This window comes from Miniopterus natalensis, chromosome 1, assembly GCF_054644295.1.
Source record: "Miniopterus natalensis isolate mMinNat1 chromosome 1, mMinNat1.hap1, whole genome shotgun sequence".
NCBI lineage: Eukaryota > Metazoa > Chordata > Mammalia > Chiroptera > Miniopteridae > Miniopterus > Miniopterus natalensis.
The window spans coordinates 154,213,216-154,235,641 of NC_142081.1; the positions used below are offsets into that span (position 1 = coordinate 154,213,216).

Genomic DNA, 22,426 nt, shown 5'->3' on the forward strand with positions numbered 1-22,426 from the left:
CCTTTGCAACAGCATGGATGGACCTGGAAAATATTATGCTGAGTGAAATAATCCAGTCAAAGAAAGACACATATCACGTGACCTCACTTATATGTGGAATCTAATGAACATAATAAACTGATGAACAAAATAGATCCAGAGGCATGGATGCATGGAACAGACTGACATATCTCAGAGGGGAGGGGGTTGAGGAAATGGGAAGACATTAACCAAAGAACTTATAATGTGTATATGCATAGCCCACAGACACAGACAATCATGTGGTGAAGGCCTGGGAGGTGTGTGTGTGTGTGTGTGTGTGTGTGTGTGTGTATATATATATGGAGAGAGAGAGAGCGCAAAGCTGAAAAGAAATTAAATGTGACTTAAAGAGGCTGGGAATATATTAGATATGCTTTGGCAAGTCAGACCAATGTTGTCTGTTATCTTTTGGGTCTGTGATGAAAGGCATTTCTAGTTTTACTGTTTGCACTTTGCAGCTGAACATTTCCATATATATGTAAATTACTCTAACAGCCCTTGGTAGCAAGACTGTCTACTTTATATTGAATTAAAAAATTTTTTTAGGGCAGGTAAAGAATATCTTCTCTTGTATTTTTCTAGTTTTATCCATTTGGATAACATAATAGTAATTTTAATTTTTCAGTCCTGATATCTATATGTGAAAAAAAATAAACCAGAAGTCTTTAATTCAGGATATTATGAAGATGATATAATTTGTTGAAAATGTCAAACTAATTTCCCTAATGAGATGAACAGACAATTGAATAATAGAGTAATGGGTTTCAGGAGTAATCTCCAGTTTCTCCTTTAACTTTTGACTGTAGAAAGTCTCTGTATTAGTTCTAATTGGACCTTCTCTGGGTACCGTGTGGTTTTGTTTTATATAATCTCTACTCTGCAAAGATCTCTCTGTCTCTTTTTTTTCCTGTTATTAGATTAAGTATAAAGGAATTTAGTAAAGGGACATTAAGTAGTTTGTAGATCTTCTAGTCGGCTCGAGTTTCATTCAAGAGCCAAAAGTGATGAGACATAGGCAAGAGCCTAAAGAAAGAAGGATCCTGGATGCTGGTGCTTCCGGACGCCTGCTACCACTGCCCACTCCTATTACCAACTGCTGCCAGGCAATAACCTCCAGCTGACAGAGCAACATCCGTAACAGGTTCTTATCTGTAATACTCAGCTTATCTGAACGGACACGGCTAAGGCAGTCCTTAAAGTATTTCCCACTGAGTTACTCACAAGGACTCACTCATGTTGTTGAATCTGGAGTGTTATATTAAGCATTAACAACCTTGACAAGTCATTTTGGCTAAATTCCTCTATTAATCTTTTCTACCCTTTCTGTTCAACTTGGCTCATGAAAATAGTTCAGGTAAAGTTAATATCTACAAATTCTTTATACTTATCGGAAATAAATGCAAATCCTTTGTAAGGATCTATAGTAGTGTCTCATTATCCACATGTAGCAAATTAAGGGCAGTGGATGGTCATCAATGTTTTACATCGTCACTAAATATTCAGGACAGACTCTTCTGTAGCTTTTGCTAAAATATCAGTCTGCATTTTAAGCAGTCAATACATTTGTCATTAATTACTTAAGTATTATTTTTTTTTAGAGAAAATGGTATTTTCCCTCTAACAAACTTTATATGTCAAAAGGAAGCATAAGAATTAAGCATGACAATAATTAAGCACTTACTCTCTGCCAAGCACTGAATTACCCTTTGAATTAATTCCTAAGTCTGATCCTTAGATTTTTCACCCTCCAGCTGAAGGAAATGGGAATCTGTTTATAGATTGGGATGGGGGTCCTCTGGCTTTCATGCTTAATCATTACCTGATGATTAACCTCCCTCTACCTTCCAATCTTTTTCTTTAATACGCTTATATACCTTAGCATTTGCCTTCCAATTCCATAGTACTTTTTAAAAATTAAGTAAACATTTTATTTTAGAAGAGTTTTAAATTTACGGAAAAGTTGCTGAGTTAATACAGGGAGTTACTGTACTATATTGCTGACTCAGTTTACCCTATTGTTGGCATCCTATATCCCCATGATACATTGTCATGTTTAGACACCGTGTCTTCCTAGCCTTTTCTGGTCTGTGATTGTCCTAGACTTTTCTTGTCCTCAGGGTTTGATATTTTTGAGGCATACTGATCAATTTATTTATTTACTTATTTATTTATTTTACAGAATTGCTTCCAGTTAGGGTTTGTCCAATGCTTCTCTTGTGGTTAGACAGGGGTCATAGGTTTTTGGGCGAAGACCACAAAGTTGAAGTGTTAGCCTCATTGCATCTTACAAAGGGTGTGTGCAGTCAACATGACCTGTCACTGAGAATTGAACCAGCTCTTTGAGGCAGTGTTGGCCAGGTTTCTCCACTGCAAAGCTCCTTTTTCCCCTCCCTCTTCTTTATACTCTTTGGATATAAGCTGCTAAAGGAGCTCATCCTGGGGAATAGGAGGGTGAGATGGTCAGGTAGAAGTTAACTTTCATCTCCTGAAGGGAGAATATCAACATACATTATTTGGCCCGGCCGGGCGTGGCTCAGCGGTTGAGCGTCGACCTAGGATCCAGGCGATCGGGGTTCGATTCCCGGTCAGGGCACATGCCCGGGTTGTGGGCTGCAGCTGATGAATAACTCTCTTATCATTGATGTTTCTCTCTCTCTCCCTCCCTCTTCTTTCTCTGAAATCAATAAAGATATATTTTTAAAAAAAAAAAGCGCTTTGTTTGAAAAGCCAATTATTTAAAACATACATTATTTGGAACCTTTCTATAAGGATTTGTCTTTTCTCCCCCACTTATTTATCTTTTTATTTAATTGTATGTATCACTGTGGACTCATGAATATTTATTTTACGTTTTGGGTTATAACTCAATACTCCGTTATTTGTTTTGTCGGTTAAATTGTTCCACATTTGGCCCTTGAGAACTCTTTCAGGTTGGCTCTTGTATCGCTTTGCATGCCCTCATTTACAGCACTTTAATTGTGATACCCCTTCACTCTCTCAAGGGTCTGAGACATTGCATATGCTGGTGCATTCCACCTCAGGCCACCGCCTATCAAAGTTGCAACAACCGTTTCACTGCTGCCTGCTGGGCCTTACTGCTAGTGATGGGATCATCCCTGCCAGACAGGTTATTCAGATCCAATCCCATCTTCAGGTCTGCTTCCCAGAACGATTTCTGGTATCAGCTTTTCTAGGTTGGATTCCCCGGGAAACATATTCTCAGCCAGAGAGTGATTTGTTGGGGAATGAATGCTTTTAGGAAAACACCTGCCAGGAGGTGGGGAAAGCAGCTCGGGCACAGGCTGAAGCCAAACTGCAGTGCTGTTGCGACGGAGGCTTCATCCGATCCCACGGGTAGCAGCGAAGTTGGAAGAACCCTCCAGAAAGGTCTTGGGCTAAGACAAAGAATGTGCATGTGTCGGGGGTGGGGACTTTGTACCCTGCATTCATTGGGGAAAGGGCATAACCTCGGTAGGAAGCTCCCTTTAGCTGCGGGCCGTTCTTAAGAAGAGGCCCAGCTGTGTGCTGTCAGCAGGCCAACGCAGCAGCTGGAGCAGTGAGGCTCAGCCCTAGGGGAGAATCTGGGCATTGCAGCACGGCACCCACCTGCAATAACCCTGTGCCTGTTTTACTATCTATAAGTATATTCGGTCACTGCAGTCTCTCTGCTGACTCGCTGGCTGCATATGATAAGTTGGCAGAGCAGCCACCCAGTGTGGCCCTTTCCTCCTACAGTCTGCACTATTCCTGTCCAGCCACTGACCTGCAAAAGCCGGTGGTGACCTGCTGGACGGCACTTTCTAGAAGCATTTTCTCAGGATTTACACTTCCATGCTTCTCCTGTTTCGTTAACACCAACCTGATACCACATCTTGATTTTGCCTTTCTGGCTTTAAACTGGATTTTCTACCTTTCTAGACTTTTCCTTGGGGTTTGAACCGTGACCGTTGCAGCCAACTGGCACTTCCCAGTTCCCTTCTACTCAGTGGACTCTGTTCCAGCTGGGCTAGTTGGAGTAGCCTTCAAGTCAGGGAAAGGGAAAGGGCGAAGGGGTTAGGTGGAGGTGGGCAAAAGGGGGGATGAAATGGGGACATGGGCATGCGCATGCGATGCAGTGTGCAGATGATGTTTTGTTGAGTTTTCCGCTAGAAGCCTGTATAGTTTTGTGAACCAATGTGATCCCAATAAATTTAGTTAATTAAAAAAACCAAACTAATCCTCAGACATACTTAAATTGTTCCTTCAAAAATTCTTTATGTTGTGAGACAATTAAATCACAACTGAATTTTCTGAACATATTTAAAGGTTATAGAGAGCCTAGAGATTGGGACATAAACAAAAAGGGAGGCATTTGCCCTGATCCAAATGCTAAAATGCTAGATAGAAATGCCATAACAAATATTTTAGGCTGGATATGTCATTAGAAGAAACCCAAAATATTATTTGGTTTATTTGGAACACTTATAAAATATGAACTTGCTTTTCTAACAAGTGAAGTTCGATATACATATATTTCTCTAAATACCAACCAGTTAATTGTATGATAGATGTGTGTAAAGGGAGAAAAGAAAATATTCCTCTGTTACTTTTCATGTTAGTACTAAATGGAACAGAAGGAAGACTTGTGACATCACTGCCCCTTCTTTTTTACTTCCAGTCTACGTATCAAAATGTTATTCCATTGTATGTCTCTCAGTCTTCCATATTTCTGTATTTTCCATCCCTTTATTATTCTGATAAATTCCTGTGAATTTCCTTCCGATTCATTAGTACCACTGTTTATATTTAACCTATTTGGCATATTAGGCTTTTAATTTAAAAGCTACGTTTTTTACAACTTCTATTTAGTTCATGTTAAAATCTTATCATAGTGATAGCTTATTTTTATGGCACTTATTTTTTATTCTGACTATTTAATGATTTTACTCATTCTTACCTGTGGTCTTTCCAACTGATTTTATCATGTAAGTTCTTATGGTTGTAATTCTTATTTTATAGTCTCTGGTGGTTCTCATTTGTGCTGTTTGCTTTCTTTCCTTGTGATAGTTCTGGAAATTTGTGATTCATCTTTCAGTTTCTTCTTTCATTTCTGGTGCCTGGTAATTTGCTTTGATGTGCTAGTAAATGTTTCATCACCAGTTCTCTTAAAAAAAGTAGTCTGATTTGTAGCAATTTGCCAATTTTCATGGTGTAAGTATTCCCACCATAGCCAATTTTAAACAACTGAAGTGGTGTCATTAGCACCGAGTTGGGAAGAAATGTGCATAGTCAGCTTCTGAGAGTAGAATCCAAGGTCAGAACACCTCTGGCAGTTTTCCTTCTTAAATGTAAATTAAGCTGTCCATTAACTTTTTGTTCTTGTTACAGTTTACCCAACTCATCTATAGTTTTGTGATGTAAGAGTTTCCCTGTTAACTAACTCTACCAGGTTTTCAGGACCAGAAACTGTGCTGTATGTTTAAAATTAGGAGAGTTTTAAAATGTTTGTATGTGTTATCATTCTTGAATGGGTGAATTTCACCATTTCTACACCTTTTATGTTATGTCTTCTTTCTTAATACTCCACCCTATTTCTTATAGATTTGCCTCATTTCCATCTTTTATCTATCTATCTATCTATCTATCTATCTATCTATCTATCTATCTGTCATCTATCTATCTATCTATCTATCTATCTATCTATCTATCTATCTATCTATCTATCATCTATCTATCTATCTATCTATCATCTATCAATCATCTATCTATCTATCTATCTATCTATCTATCTATCTATCTATCTATCTACCTATCTACTTATCTATTTATTTTAGAGAGAGGAGTGAAAGAGAGAGAGAGAGGGAAGCACCAATGTGAGAGAGAAACATCGATTAGTTGGCCTCCCACATGCACCCTGTCCTGGAATCGAACCTGCTATCTTTTAGTGCACAGGACAATGCTCTAACCAACTGAGCCACACCGGCCAGAGTGGCCTCATTCCCATCTTTTACATTCTAATCTCTAACTATTGCTTAACTCCTGCTAAATAAGCTATCAAAGAATTTCTGTGGAAGCAATTGTCTTGTTACATGAACAATATTTTAAGAGATATATAACTTTTAGATGAAGACAAGTACAGATTCCTTGGAAGGAGATACTATTTATTAAAATTATTTATTAGAGAGTATTTAGCATATTTATATACTTATGATTAGAGGCATAGTAAATTATTTTTGCTTTTATACTGAAGCTAATGATGTATTTCTAGATGTTTATGGATAGAGTACTCTAAATCAGAGGTTGGCAACGTTGTTCTATAAAGAACAGATAGTAAATATTTTATGCTTTGCAGGCCATCCAGTCCCTGAAATGATTACTCAATTATGCCATAATACTGTGAAAGCAGCCACAGACAATATGTAAACTAATACATGGCTGTGTTCCAATAAAACTTTATTTACAAAAACAGATGGTGAGTTGAATTTGTCCATTGGCCACAGTTTGCTGATCCCTGTTCTAAATGATAGTCCATGGACCTACGGACTTGATATTAATATATTTTAAAGTGAGCATATGCACAGTTCTTAATAAGAAATTAAATTTAATTCTATTTTCTATATCAGCACTTGAAAATATAACTACTAGTTTCAAGGTATATTTACTTTACTTTTTTTTTTGCACATAGTTGGGAGATTCCTTTTGAGCATAGAAGAGACAGAGTGTTTTTGTAATTAACAGTGAATACTATACATATGCTTGTAGAGTGTTAAGAGAGTCACTTGTAATAAATACAAAAATAATTTGTAGATAATGAGTTTGTTAAATACCAATGCAGCTTAAGAACTGCTGGGCCTTATTTATTTATTTATTTATTTATTTATTTATTTATTTATTTTTTGTAATCAGTAGTTCAGTTGGTTTTCCCTTGTATATATTGCATTTCAGTGACAAACTGTGGGAGCCTGGAGTTGCCCAGACAATTTGATTTTGTGCATCTGTGAAGGTTCTCAAACCTCCTGTGGTTTAGTTGGCACATCTCACATACAAAAAAAAAAAATCTAAGTATTGATCTAAGCTATTAAACACACCATAGTTGCATTCTTTTATAGCAGCTGCTTCGTACCAGTTCAACCTAATAAATTCTTAAGTGTATTTCATTCATACAACTTGGCCTGCTGCTTTGCTCAGAGTAACCATTAACTCGTATAGACGGGTAATGAGGAGAAACTCAGTATAGTGCACAGCAAGGAAGGGACATATGGGGCTTCTCCCAGAAGAACAACCAGTAATTGAAAGCACTAAACTCCCCAATTCTCATCCCCTCCCTTTGCAAGCTACTCGCGGGTCCTATATTGCACTAAGGTACTGTCACTGATTTCACTTTAGACTAATATTGAGACAGTGCCCTGCCATTTATGTTGTTTCTGCGCAATAGTGCCAAATGCTCTCTGCCACGCTCTCAAGAAATATAATTACCAAACCAGTTTCCTGCAATTCACTGAGATTATCATACTGAACATTCTTTTTCTTTTTATGTCCCTTTGTGGAACAAGAAAGTTGTGCAGTGCCTGAGTGACTTAGTCATGGTGCTATATTTGAAGCCTTTATAATGCAAACCAGGGAAGGCCAGGAAGCTGGCTTTTCATAGCAAGCTTATTCATTCATTAAAAATTAAAATACATGGCTCATTTCAGGTGGTGCGCTGGATGTTATTATTTCTCACCTGTCCAGCTCAGCAGCAGAGAACAAAGATAGTCCTGCTGGGCAGCACGTCTGAGGTCATTGTGCTGGACTTTTTTTATTCTTCCATTACTGCAAACTCCTCCTTCTTAATTTGTTAGCATCAGATTTATTGAAAACTGACAGGTTTCAATATGAGATGGTGTAAATACTGAGAGATTTGTGCTACAGAAGGAAAGAAAGTTTTAAAATGTGATTCTCTTTTTATTCAATAAACATTTACTCAACATTAACTATATACTCAGAATAGTGCTGGGCCCTGGGGTTGTGAACATGAATAAAACATTATCGCTTTCCCTGAGAAGGCAATAAAATAATGTCGTGCGGAAGAGACATATGAGTGAAAAGTCACAATATTGTAAGACACTCCTATTAAAAGTATGAACAAAGTGCTGTGAGAAGACTGAGAAGATTGAAGAGTAGCTGGGAGAACTTTTCCCCATTTAATGCACGCTGCAATATAATGAAACAGTTGTTGCGTCATGGGATAGAAATATGTTTAAGTTGTGAAAAACTGCCAGACACAGTCATTGGCTACCGCCTGTAGCAATGTATGTCCATTCAGTTGTTTCACATCCTTGCTGACACTTGATGTTATCAGTGTCCTAAATTTTAATCATTCCAGTAAGTGTTTAGTAATATTTTGTTATGGTTTATTTTTTAAATTTTCTTGATGACTAATGATGTTGAGAACTTTTTCCCTGTGCATATTGGCCATTTATTCTTTGGTGAAGCACCTTTTCAGTATTTTGCCCATTTCGTGGTGGGCTGTGCGGAGGGAAGGGTTGTCTTTTTGTTACAAATTATAGACATTCTTTATTTGAGATGAAAGTTCTCTGTCAAATACACATATTATAAATATTTTCTTTCAGTCAATAGCTTGCATATTCAGCTTATTAATGTCATCTTTTAGTAGATAATACTTTTTATGAAATTTACTTTATCATTTAGTTTCCTTTTATTATTAGTGTTTTTTTGGTTTTGTCAACACCAGGTCCATAGAGATTCTTCCACATTTTCTTCATGAAGCTTTACATTAGGTTTAAGTGACTATATTAACATAATATAACATAATCAGGTTTCCATATATGTTTGTGTGTTTTGGGGCTCTCTGTTCTATTAATTGATAGTCTATCTCTGCATCAACCCCACATAACTTTACTTACTAGAGCTTTAAAGTAAACCTGGGTCTGTGGTAGAGCAGCTCCCTCCCTACCGCCCACCCACAAATGCCCACCTGTTCTTCCGGAACGTCTTATATATTCTTGCCCTTTCATGCTCCCTTAAATTTAAAAAATCTTCACAAGTTCCAATGTAAAACTTTTTTTTTCTTGCAATTCATACCTTCCTCCTGGGGTTGTTTTGCTTGCTTCCTGTGAGAAACTTTTTGCAGTTTTCTCCGCTGGACTTCCCACCTAGACAGGTTCTTGCCTTTGTTTCCTGTGCTCTGCCTTGCAGCCCTTTAAAAACTCAAGTTCTAGTCTTCAGACTTCAGCAGATGGCCTGGGGACGAGCGGCAGCTTCTGCTCATTTACTTCTCTGCATGGATCCTTTCACATAGTTTTCAGCACCTCAGACTTTTTCTTGCCTTTTATGGGCAGCTCAGCTGTGCACTTCAAAAGATATTTTGTATATTTCATCTAACTTTTTGAGGAGTTTTGACTTGAGAGTGGTTTTCATGATATCTATTCTTCCATATTGCCAGAAACAATTCTTGTGTCAACGTGGTCTTAAAAGTCTTTAATCTCACAGAATTGTGTCTTGCACACAATAAACATTCAACAAAGTGTATTTAATTGGACGGAAGAAGATTTCAGTTGGGTTTCTCTGATGCTGCCTTGTCATTCCGAAGTAATTTAGCAGTTATACCATTAGATAATTTTTATCCTCTCCTTAAAACTTCACAGAACTATAAAATATTTCAAACCTACAGAAAATAATGTAATTAAATTATTTGTACTTACCACCAAGATTAAACACATGCTAATATAGTGCCCTATTTTATTTAGTCTGTGGTTACATGGTTATATAACAAAATGATGTGTAATAACATTTTGTATATTTTAAAATTTTACATTAATAACACAGTGATTTTCATACCCTTTTGAAACTTGCTTTCTCTCCCCTCTCAACATCAAGTTTGAAAATTTTATCTATGCTGATACCTTAAGCTCTAATTCAGTTATTCCAATTCTTTTTTTTTTTTTTTTTTAATATATCTTTATTGATTTCAGAGAGAGGAAAAGAGAGGGAGAGAGAGAGATAGAAACACCAATGATGAGTCATTGATCAAGCCCGCAACCCGGGCATGTGCCCTGACTGGGAATCGAACCCCGATCACCTGGATCCTAGGTCGACGCTCAACCGCTGAGCCACTCCCGGCCTAGCCAATTATTCCAATTCTTAAATGTAATTTTATTACACTTTACATTTTATTTAATGTAAGAATTTTTAAAATTAGATGCCTAGAAACAAAATTGCTGTATAATAGTATATACTTAATTTATTGGGTATCCCCATTTCTTATATCTGTTCTCTAGGATTGTAATGATATTGATGATTATAGGTCATTTTTACCTTATTTTATTATTTAATATTTACAATTTTTGAAAAGTACCTGGTAGTGGTCTAAATAAGGATTATGCTGAAATACATTGTGCATGAACCCTTGTGTATAATTCAAATTATATTAAAGTTTATACTATTAAGTAATGAATAATTAGGTGATTTGAAAATTCATGCCCCTCTTTTTTTTTCCCTACAGGTATTTATGAGCCTCCATTTATTGTACTACTGCAGTGAACCAACCTTGGATGTGAAAATTGCCTTTTGTCAGGTGTGTGTTCCTTACAGGTAAAACAAGGTACAGTATATTCCCTTGTATTTCCATTTTGCCATTCCATCTTGCACATGTCCCACACCAAATTTAGTATTTATGTAATATTAAAAGTAGCTTGGGAAGCAGAAGTGGACACTGAGATGTTTTTTTCTTTCTCAGTTCATTTAAGCTAAAATTAGAATGAAGAGAAATCTTTTTTAATGATTATAAATATAGTATTTAATCACCGTGTAAAGTAATTTCTTACTAGGTTTCACTTATACTTAACATTTTTAATATTTCTTTTGAAATTATTGAAATGAGGCTTTAATTGTCAAAAGATTTGAAGTCTCTCTTATTATTCTCAACCTAAGGACTGGCGAGCCTCAAGTAGAGTAGCTCCAATACTCACATATAATAACAGGCAAATGGTGCTGTTTGCTGATGTCCAGTTCTAACCAGTAGTTAGTAATAAAATCTAAAGAACAATCATGACAAATTTAATAAATAAATTTAAGCTATAACGAACAGTAAGAAGGTGACAATGGTTGGTAGCGTGAGTGGACCAGATAAGAGTCTGCTCTCTTGTATTCACATCAACTCTGTTCTTAAGAAAGAGGCCACTTGAGGCACCTATGCTTACTGCAGGTATGGTTAGGGAAGTCCTAACCTAAGCCTGCTGTCAATGTATAATTTCAGGAATAGTTCTTTGGAAAATGCTATAAATTTTATGATAAGTCCATTTATAGCCTAAGCAGAGCACTTCATGTCAGTTTGTCTGGAATCATTTTTATTGTATCTTCTCATTTAACTGTGCTGTAAACAGAGAATGATATGCATCCATTGAAGCAAGGTTTAAAAAATTTCTCTGCAGCTCCTATTATTTTAATACGACCTTTTTTGACTCTATTGATATGTGCTTATTATAGAAAATATACAAAAGTATAAAGGGAAACAAAACACTGGTATATTTACTCTCCCTGAGCATAGTTAGAATTGCTATGGAAAAGTAAAATGTGTTACGTGCTGTGAATGGGATTTACTGATTTGCCACCAAATGTAGTGCCTGAGGCCTCAAGGTCTTTAGATAACTTTTCTTCTCCTACAAGAACTCTGGGTCTGGACAGCCTTGGCTAGAAATTGTATCCACCACTTATTAGCCATTTACTTGTAATCTTGGGCAAGTTAGTCAGCTTCTCTGTGCTTCAGTTTTCTTATTTGTGAAAAGGGGAAAATAATACTGCCTATCTTCTACAGTTATTAGAATTCAATCAATTAATACTCACAGAGCACTGAAAACAGTGCTGGAACATGTTTGTCAAATAGATAACTCCATTTTAAATAATTTACATTCACTCTTCTGGTGCTCACATCGGGTCCCAATGTTTTAATTATTACCAATATCTTAAATACTCCTGCAGTTGTGTCTCCAACCTAAACCTTTCCCCGAAACCAGACTTGTAGATTCAACTGCATGTTCTTCATCTCCGCTTAGATGTCTAATATGCAATCAGACCGCACACATTCCAGACCAAGCCCTTGATCTTTCCTCCACAATTTCTCTGCTCTAATTCAGTAAATGCTGAATTCATCTTTCCAGTTGATGAGAACCAAATCTTTGGAATCATCTTTTGGGCAACACTTCACATCCAATCTGTCAGCATATTCTGTTGGCTCTACATTCAAGGAATATCTGGAATCTCCTTCTTACCATTCTCTCCATTGCCACTCTGGTGCAAGCTACCATTACTTCTTGCCTGGATTATTGAAAGAGCTTCCAACTTAGCTCACCCCCAAATCGTTTGCTCTCAAAACATCAGTGAGAGTGATATTTGAAAAATACAAGTGAGATCATGTCATGCATTAGCTAAAAACAAAACAAAACAGAAAAACCTTTCAGTGTTTTCCCATCTCACTGATGTTAAAAACCAAAATTCTTATAAATCCCCAAGCATTTACCATGTAGCCAGTAGAGACCCCTCCCTGAAATGTTCTTCTATTATCCACTTGGCCCACTCCTTCACCACCTTCAGGGCTTTGCTCAAATGCCATATTTTTTTTAAGGGAGATTTTTCCGGACTATCATATTTAAAGTTGCCTCTCTTGTCCCACACAGCCTGCTCAACTCCCTTGCCTTTCTTTTCCTCCTGCATAATACTTTTTGGTACCTGACACCCTGTACATGTGCTGGGTATGTCGCTTCTCTCTCTCCACTAGAATGCATTTTTCATGTGGGCAGGAATTTTTCAGTGGTGTGTTGGAGCCAGCTCACACAGGCTCACAAGTGATGGCTATATACATCTCTTCCCAACTCTGAGTTCAATGATGACAGGTTGGTAGGTTAAAATCTATCACAAAAGAAGTATTATATTATGTAAATAAGTAATTGCTACAAATAAGTCTTCTTCCTACCGCCACCACCCCTGAAATGTTGAACATTTACCAGCACATGTTGGAATTTTGTCTTCTTGCACAAAGTGGGCTCTACCACTTGCAAGGTATATGACTGTGAGCTATTTCCTTAGCCTCTGTGATCCTAGCCATTTATGATGGGCATTAACACTTACAAAATGAACAACTAAGTTTATATTTTACACACTTCAAGATTAAAACTGAACTTTAAAAATTATTGTAAAAAAGTCTTAAAAAGTCAGCTATTTTTTAATCCAAAAAGTCTTTGTATAGGTTGAATTTATTTTTTAAATTAGCTCCCAACATTTGAATAAAGATACAGAGGGTTTAGTTCTAATAAGAGCTCTTTTAAAGCAAAGAAATAAAGAGAAGTGAAGCACGACCTTTCTTAACGACTTGAATTTTTTTGCTTACTAGGAGCTTTCAGTACCTAGAAAATATACATGCATATTCTATAACTTAAAAAAATTAAAATATCATAGCAAGCAGAATATTTCTGTTGGGAATCAGTATTTCATTTACTTTGCATGCATAATTTTTGTTTGATAATAACATTTATTTTTTCTCTCTTCTATAACTCTGCCTCATTTACTACTCTAGCAGTTTAAAGAAAACAACTTGTTTTTAGAGACAGAATAATATACTGGGGTTTACTTCAAACTGCGTTCTTTGAGAGCTTCTTGTTTCATGAGGCACCTCATGGATCCTTGCGGTGCTGCAGTGTTTCATCTGGTCACCAGCAGGGTTAGGTTGCTCCCCATTTCTTGCCACAGAGAATGCACAAAGACCTTAAGTAATTCTCAACAATTAATTAGTGATCAAGTGCATCCAGACTTCATGCCTCTTGAATCTTAATCTGTGGCTTTTTAAAAATTATATTGTATTTTCAACTTTTCACTGTTATCAATAAGAAATCACAGAAAATATAGAAAATAAACTTGCCCAGATAGTTACTTATCAACAGCAAATATGCACATTATCTGCAATAGTATTGACCTTGTTTCTTAATTGAATTATTTGAAGAACATGGGATTCATTAAGTTTTTTAACTACTCTTTTTAATTTTGTTGTTGTTTTTATAACTCCATCAAACAACTTTTGCAGGCAGGAGGTTTCTTGTTACATTCTCGGGAGAAATTTGTCTTCGAAGTGTTAGACAAAAGGACAATCTTTAGTTTGCTCTGGTATGAATCCTTTACAAAAACGTAGACCTATAGGGAATTGAAAGTGCAAAACCTCTTGATCCTCTTGAGAAATAGGTAAGCCTTCTTTTCTCAACTGAACGAGGAAGTATGGAGCTGTTAAATTTCCCTTTAGGAATTTAAAAAAGTTTTGTGGAAAGTGCTGTTTTTGGAACTCTGCGGTAGTGAACAAATGAGTCAGGGTTTTAACCAGGGAATATAGACAGAGAGGTAATACATGCTGGAAACCTCAGGCATACCCACTGGTGTCTGCAGCGTTTATAGGTCCTAATGGGCATCACCATTATTGTACCAGCTTGTGTCTCCCCCACTCAGTGGTGGCACCCTGGGGGCAGGACCAATGCATCATCATCCTTGACTTCCAAGCCCAGAAATCTGCTTTAATTCAGTAAAAGTTCAGTGAATACTTTTTGAATAAAAGAGGTTAAATGAAAGCTTAATAGAAAAACACTGCTGCCCAAGTAGAAATTTGTTTGCTTGCTTATCAAAATCAAGTCAGTTTCTCAACATCTTATAAGTGTACTAGTAATAAATTTCATTGCATTTTGGTTATTTTGGTAATCACAAATCAGTGTTTACCTAACATTTATTTAAAAGTTATTAACTTGTCCTCTCTAAATGCTTGCTAATGCTCAAGTTGGTTATCAACTATTTAAAATGATTTCTTGATTTCTGAAAGTCTGAGGCACAGAGGATTCATATTAATAAATCAACAATTATAAGTTTAAGTAGCACTAGAAGTAAAGGAACTGAGCTCAGTGGGCCTCTTTTTGGTTATAACACAGAAACGCTTTATGCTTCCTTACATTTTCTATGCAAGGAGATATCTATGCATTGATTATTACTCGATTCCACCAGTTATTTATTCAGCACATCTTTACTGAACTAGTGAGTGGTTTAGTAAAAAGTGAGCACATCTTGGAGTTGGATGAACTTCAAGTTCATATTAATTGGGACCACTAATTAGTAGTGCTAAGACTTTGAACCAACTACTAGCTTTGTATGCCACCCTTTTCAGCTGTTGTTAGAATTAAATATAGTATGTAACAGAATACAAAGTTCACCTTTAGTAAGTAAGCAATCAATACTGGTTTACTTTCTTTCCTTGTTTTGTATGACTCATGTGATATATTGCTTACTAACTATGGGTACCCCTCAGGAAGCAGTCTGACTAATGTGCAACCTGTAACTGTAAGTGTGCTGGGGTCTTTAATTCCAATAAGAAACTCTGGTTGAGAAGAAACCCCCCATTATTAAAAGAGCTGCTCCCCACACGAGTTAGCTCTCCATTAGGATTTTACCGGAGATCTTTCATCAAGGACCTCATAGTGTAGACACACTATGAGCAGGGAGTGCAGAGCAGGATTCTTTCAGAGCACATGCCAGAATGACTCTTTCTCAGGGACCTGCAGGCCTGCAGCTTGTACAGTGCAGTGGCTGAGTAAAATCTCTCACTTTGTGCGTCATTATCAGGGATTCGATTTCATGTTAGTCATATGAAACATATTTCTGTGTCTTTGATTTAAAAATATTGTATCTACTGCCTGTTGTTTGATTCCAAGTTTATTATAGAAAGAACGATTGAATATGTTTTTGTTAATACCTGAGGATATTTTTTTCATTGATTTTTAGAGAGAGTGGAAGGGGGAAGGGGGGAGAGAGAGAGAGAGAGAGAGAAACATTCTGATGTGATGTGAGAGAGACATATCAATTGGTTGCCTCCCCCATGCGCCCCAACTGACCGGGGCCAGGGATCAAACCTGCAACACAGATACATGCCCTTGGTCAGAAATCAAACCCTTGACCCTTCTGTGAGCAGGCCAATGCTCTAACCACTTAACAACACCAGCCAGACCAAATATATTCTTCCTGAAGTTGAGTGCTAGAGAGATTTTACCTTTTCTCTGAACATCTTTGATAAATTTATGAGATTAATGAATCAAAACTTACCACTCATTGTGGTATTATAGTGTTGTCATTTTTTCCTTTGGCTTTCTGGAAGCATGACACTAAGTTTTGTGCTCAAGGCAAGTAGATATTCATAACTTAAGTCTTTGGGTAAAACTGTCATCTTTCAGCCTCTTTTATTTGACATTTGTTCTTAAAACTGGATTTAATGGTTTTAATGTTCCTATATCTTTTATGGTGAACTGCACAAATCCTTTTTGGAACCACACGGAATATAAATAATAAATGAATGAAAGAATAAAATGACTTGTTCAAGGTTTCAGAGCTATTAAGTGCAGAACTAATCTAGGCATGGTGATGTTTTCAGCTATATCATTAAAAAGAAACCAAGGAAGCTTAACCTCTAAAAAGTCTTAAACTTCAATATTTTCTGCTCAGAAATTAACTAGCAGTAATATAGGACAGTCATGCACAAATGGAAATGGGGAGGGAGTGCTTGTGGAATGTAGGTTATTAAATTTGAGAAAAATGCAATCAAGGCTTTGGACACCTGCAGGATAAGATCAGTAATATGGGGCATTTTTCTTTGCAAAACTGCATAGCTGTAAGCTAGCAACTGAACTGATGATGGGGACTCATTGCATAAGGCCCTTTCTTACAAGTCTAGATAAAATGCAGTCTTTTCACATAACAGATTATATTTAGAACAGGTTTCCACCCTGCCTACCAAATGGCCAGTGGCCAGAAAGCTTTCTTTTAATTTAGCTTTAAAATTTTTTGGTACTTGGAACACGGGGAGGAAATGAGTTTGCTTTGAATTTTTGCAAAGAAAATTCTATTAAATTCTGTTATATTCACATAGAAATAATTGTTGAGATTTAAATATAAGATTAATATTCAGTGAAGTAATTAGTTATTTTTAAAAATAGTTTGATCAATAGAATAGACTATTCTAAACCTATAGTTATTTTGAACCATACTGAGCTTCAAAAGTTACCACTGTATAGATTTATAATTTTTAAAATATAATATTCCTTCTTTGTAATTAACTCTTAATCAACATATTAATTTCTTCTCTGGAAAGAGACTTTCCATTTTGAGGAGCCCTGAGGAATACCTGTGAATTTCAGACATTCTTCCCAAGTGTTTTAGTATAAACTTAATATAAAGAGATGATGGGATGTTTGTTTTCATGAGCTAATTGAGAGAACATTGGTCAGGCACTATATTGCACCAATGAGAAAGGAAAACACATCCCTGGGAATATGTCAGGGCATTAGGCATTTCATTTGAATAGCTTTTATTTGTGTCTTTTTCACTGTGAATTCTCTTGTTGCTAAAAGTTTTGCTACTGGTATAAGATCTGTGATTATTTGAACCATTTTACCGAACTACCACCAAGTCTATATATAGTTTCCCTGTTATATGACAAGTCCTGTTGTAGATATGCACGGGGGAAAACCAAGGGGACTTCTCAGGAGTGTGAACAATTGCTAGGACACAATGGTCTATCCTATTATAGCAGTTAGGTGTGGGGTAATCCTTGTCCTAACTAGGACACTGGTTTCCAGTTTGTGTGCCATGAGTAATGGAATCTGGCAGTTCACAGAGACACAAAATGTGTTCTCCGAGGCAGATGCAGCAATATTATTTCTGCTGCATAATAAGTGTTTTTCTTTCTTAATATCTCAGGCAGAACTGTATGATCTGTTTTATAATCTTCAGGGGCAAACCCCTCCAGTGAGTGGCTCTCAACATGCATCAGAATACTTAGAGGGCTTATGAAAACAGGTTGTTGGGCCCCGTCTCTCAGAGTTATTGATTCAGTAGGTGTGAGGTTGGAGTGAGCATTTGCATTTTTTTTTTAAACTTTATTTTTATTGTTGGCACTATTACAGTGTCCCCATTCCACCCCCTCCTCCCCGACCCTTTGCCCCACTCCACCCAGCACCCTTGCTCCCCTTCCCTCTGGCCATCACCACACTGTTGTCTATATCTATGTGTCAGGCATATATGTTTTTGCTAATCCCTTCCCTTCTTTCATCCATATGTTCTTTGGCTAATTTCTCCCCTCTGACAGCTGTCAGTCTGCTCCATGTATCCATGCCTCTGTTTCTATTTTGTTCTTCAGTTTATTTTGTTCATTAGATTCCACATATAAGTGAAATCATATGGTTCTTGTCTTTCTCTGACTGGCTTATTTCGCTTAGCATAATAATCCCCAGGTCTATCCATACTGTCACAAAAGCTAAGAGTTTCTTCTTTTTTATGGCCACATAGTATTCCATTATGTAAATGTGCCACAGCTTTCTAATCCACGCATCTACTGATGGATACTTGGGTTCTTTACAGATTTTGACTATTGTAAATAATTCTGCTATGAATGTTGGGGTGCATGTATTCCTTTGATTCAGTGTTTCGGGGTTCTTAGGATATATTCCTAGAAGTGGGATCACTGAGACAAAAGACCATTTCATTTTAAATTTTTTGAGGAAACTCCATACCATTTTCCACAATGGCTACACCAGTGCACAAGGGTCCCTTTTTCTCCCCCCCCCCCCAGCACATGTCATTTGTTGACTTGTTGGTGGCAGCCATTCTTACAGGTGTGAAGTGCTATCTTATTGTGGTTTTAATTTGCATCTCTCTGATGATTAGTGACACTGAGCATCTTTTCATATGTCTATTGGCCATTTGTATGTCCTCTTTGGAGAAGTGTCTATTCCAGTCCTTTGCCCATTTTTTAATTGGATTGTTTGTCTTCCTCTTGTTAAGTTGTATAAGTTCCTTATATATTTTGGATATTAACCCCTTATCAGGTATATCATTGACAAATATGTTCTCTCATTCAGTCTGTTCCCTTTTCACCTTGTTGATGGTTTCTTTTGCTGTGCAGAAGCTTTTTAGTCTGATGTAGTCCCATTTGTTTATTTTTTCCTTTGTTTCCCTTTGTTTCCCTTTCCTATGAGATATTGCTATGAGAGATGTCTGAGATTTTGCTGCCTATGCTTACTTCTATGATTTTTATGGTTTTGTGACTTACATTTAAGTCTCTTATCCATTTTGAGTTTATTCTTGTGTATGGTGTAAATCGGTGGTCTAGTTTCATTTTCTTTGCATGTACCTGTCCAATTTTCCCAGCACCATTTATTGGAGAGACTGTCTTTACTCCATTGTATGTTCTTGTCTCCTTTGTCAAGTATTAATTGACCATACAGGCATCAGTTGATTTCTGGACTCTCTGTTCTGTTCCATTGATCCATGTGCCTGTTCTTATGCCAGTACCAGGCTGTTTTGATTACAATGGTCTTGTATAGTTTGATACCAGGTAGTGTGATCTCTCCAACTTTGTTCTTCTTTCTCAAGATTGCTGAGACTATTAAGGATCTTTTTGAACAAGTTTCTAGGTGAGGTTAATGTCCCACTCATTGTAAAACATCCAGCATTGTTCACTAAACCAACTAAATATAAGCCACATCTCCTATTACATGGCACATAAAAAGATGCCACAGATCTCCGAAATGCCTGCTAAGGGTTATGCCATTTCTAATGAGAACCAATGCTTTAGACCATTCAATTTTCAATTTCTGGGATTGGGGAGAAATCACAGAACATGCAAGTGCTCAAAACCTGAACAGAATCGACAAGGAGGAGAGGGGATGACTACAAGATAGACATTCATGCATATGTGCCTCAGGCTTAGGAAATATTCTGTAAGATTCCCTCTAGCTATAGAATCCTTACTACTTAATATCATAAAGTACAACATATGGTCATTTCTGAGTAAACAATAATCCGGGATAATGGATAAGCTACATAATATATATTCATAAATCATGATTTAAAATTTCAAGGAGATCTCTCAATTGGTAAATTTAATTCACAGAAGAATTCTCTTAAAGATAAACAAAAGATACAACAATTGAGATATTTAATATCTAAGCTTACAAAGAATAAAAAGTTGTCATATAGCATTTTATTTTATTTTTTAAATTTATCTTTATTGCTGAGAGTATTACAGGTGTCCTATTTTTCCCCCCAATTGACCCCCTCCACTTCGCTCCCACCTCCTCCCCAGGCCTTCACCCCGTTATTGACTGTGTCCATGGGTTATGCATATATGCATATAACTTCTTTGGTTAATCTCTTCCCACCCTCCTTCCCTCTTTCCTCTAAAATATGATCATCTGTTGCAAGTGTCAGTGTCTCTGGATCTATTTAGTTTGTCAGATTCTTTTGTTCATTAGCTTCTTCTTAAAGAAGACCCTTCAACTTTTCCCGTAGTGCTGGTCTGGTGGTGATGAACTCCTTTAGCTTTTTCTTATCTGTGAAGCTCTTTATCTGACCTTCAATTCTAAATGACAGCTTTGCTGGGTAGAGCAATCTTGGTTGTAGTTCTCTGTTTTTCAACACTTTGAATATTTCTTGCCACTCCCTTCTGGCCTACAAGGTTTCTGTTGAGAAATCAGCTGACAGTCGTATGGGTGCTCCCTTGTAGGTAACTAACTGCTTTTCTCTTGCTGCTTTTAAGATTCTCTCTTTGTCTTTAACCTTTGGCATTTTAATTATGATGTGTCTTGCTGTGGGCTTCTTGGGTTCCTCTTGTTTGGAACCCTCTGTGCATCCTGGACTTGTAAGTCTATTTCTTTCCCTAGGTAGGGGAAGTTAATTATTTTTTCAAATAGGTTTTCAATTTCTTGGTCTCTTTCTTCCCTTTCTGGCACCCCAATAATACGAATGTTGGGCCTCTTGAAGTTGTCCCAGAGGCTCCTTATGCTATTTTCATATTTCTGGATTCTTTTTTCTTTTTGCTCTTCTGGTTGGGTGTTTTTTGTTTCCTCATGTTCCAAATTGCTGATTTGATTCTCAGCGTCCTCTGCTCTACTGTTGACTCCCTGTAAATTATTCTTCATTTCAGTTCCTGTAGCCTTCATTTCAAATTGGTACTTTATTATGTTATCGATTTTCTCAGTTATTTCCCTAATAGACTGCTTAAACATCCTTATAAACAAAATTTTGAACTCCCTATCTGTTAGCTTGCTTGGATCTATTTCATTTAGTTCCTCTTCTAGAGATTTCTTCTTTTCTTTCCTTTGTGACATGTTTCTTTGCCTCCACATTTTGGCTGCTTCCAGGTGTTTGTTTCTATCTATTTGGTAGAGCTGCTATGTCTCCTGGAATTTGTAGAGTGGCTTTGTGTAGTAGGTGTCCTGTAGGGTCCAGTGGCTCAGCCTCCCAGTCACCTGAGCTGGGCCTTCTAGGTGCTCCCCTGTGTGGGCTGTGTGCACTGTCCTGTTGTAGTTGAGCCTTGGTTGCTGTTGGCATCACTGGAAGGAATTGACCCCCCGGCCAATCAGCTGTGAGGACCAGCTGCAGCTACAGCCAAAGAGCTGCTGTGCTGGAGACACCCCTATGGATCAGGATTTACTTCAGTGGGGCTTTGGTGTTCACCAAGTGCACCCCTTGAGTATCACTTGTGGATGTGGTGGGGTTGTAATCCAGCGTGGTTGAGCCTGACCACTAGGTGCATTGTTTCTGGGGCCTCTCAGGAGATGCAAAGTCAGCCTCTGCCAGTGCCCTGCCCAGGGCCACCCAGCATGAGCTACACAGCAAACCGTAGTTGGCTGCTACTTGTGCTGGGCTTGGAGGTGCCCAGGAGAGGCCCAGCTATGAGCCAATGCAGCTGCCGCTAGTGCCAGGCCTGGGCCACTTATCAAGCCATGTGGGGCCTGCTGCTGCTTGTTTGAGAGATTTTAGGAAAGTCCTAAGCATGAGGCTCAAGAGGCCACTTGCACAGAAAAGCCCCTGGAAATGGCCTGGATGAGCTGCAGGTGGGGAGGGGCGGGGCCTCCGGGAATCACGGGGCGGGGCCAAAGGTGAGAGTCAGGCGCTGGCGATTCAAACATGGCGCCTGCCTGCCGGCTGTGCGGGGAGGACTCGCCACAGGAGCCATGGCCTCCGCCAGCCCTTCTGCCTGGGAGGAAGCCGCCCCTCTGCCTCTCGCCCGGATCTCAGGCAGGTTAGTTCCTCCCGAGTGTCCCGGGTCCTTTCAGGCTGCTGCCCGGCGCTGGGCTCAGAGGGAGCGTCCGGGTGAGTCCGTGCCGGGCCCTTTAGAGGAGCTGCTGGGGCTCCCGCAGCCTCCGCGACCCTCAGCGACAGTCCCCGCTGGTTTCACAGCCCCGAGTTGTGGGGACGTCTCTTCCCGGCCCTGGAGCCCTGGGCTGGGGCCCTGCTGTGGGGCTGGGACCCCTCACTCCTCCGAGAAACCGCCGCCACTGAGATGTCTCCCCAGGTTTAACCCGCCGCACCGGGTGTGGGCCTGCGGCTGTCTCTCAATCCCCCACGT

The 22,426-nt window shown here is 38.2% G+C and overlaps 1 protein-coding gene across 2 annotated transcripts in view; it reads left to right on the forward strand.

The window, feature by feature from the left end:
* MAPK10 (mitogen-activated protein kinase 10) overlaps positions 1 to 22,426 on the forward strand; it is a 248,796-nt gene that overhangs the window by 107,931 nt on the left and 118,439 nt on the right. Inside the window, exon 3 of one of the 2 annotated variants that reach the window (XM_087826697.1) lies at positions 10,505 to 10,603. Coding sequence is in view for 1 of the 2 variants with exons in the window: in XM_087826692.1 (XP_087682818.1) it covers positions 10,511 to 10,576 (66 nt within the window). In the remaining variant the exon portion in view is untranslated. The remainder of the gene's footprint in view (positions 1 to 10,504; positions 10,604 to 22,426) is intronic. The other variant, XM_087826692.1, reaches the window with a different exon arrangement.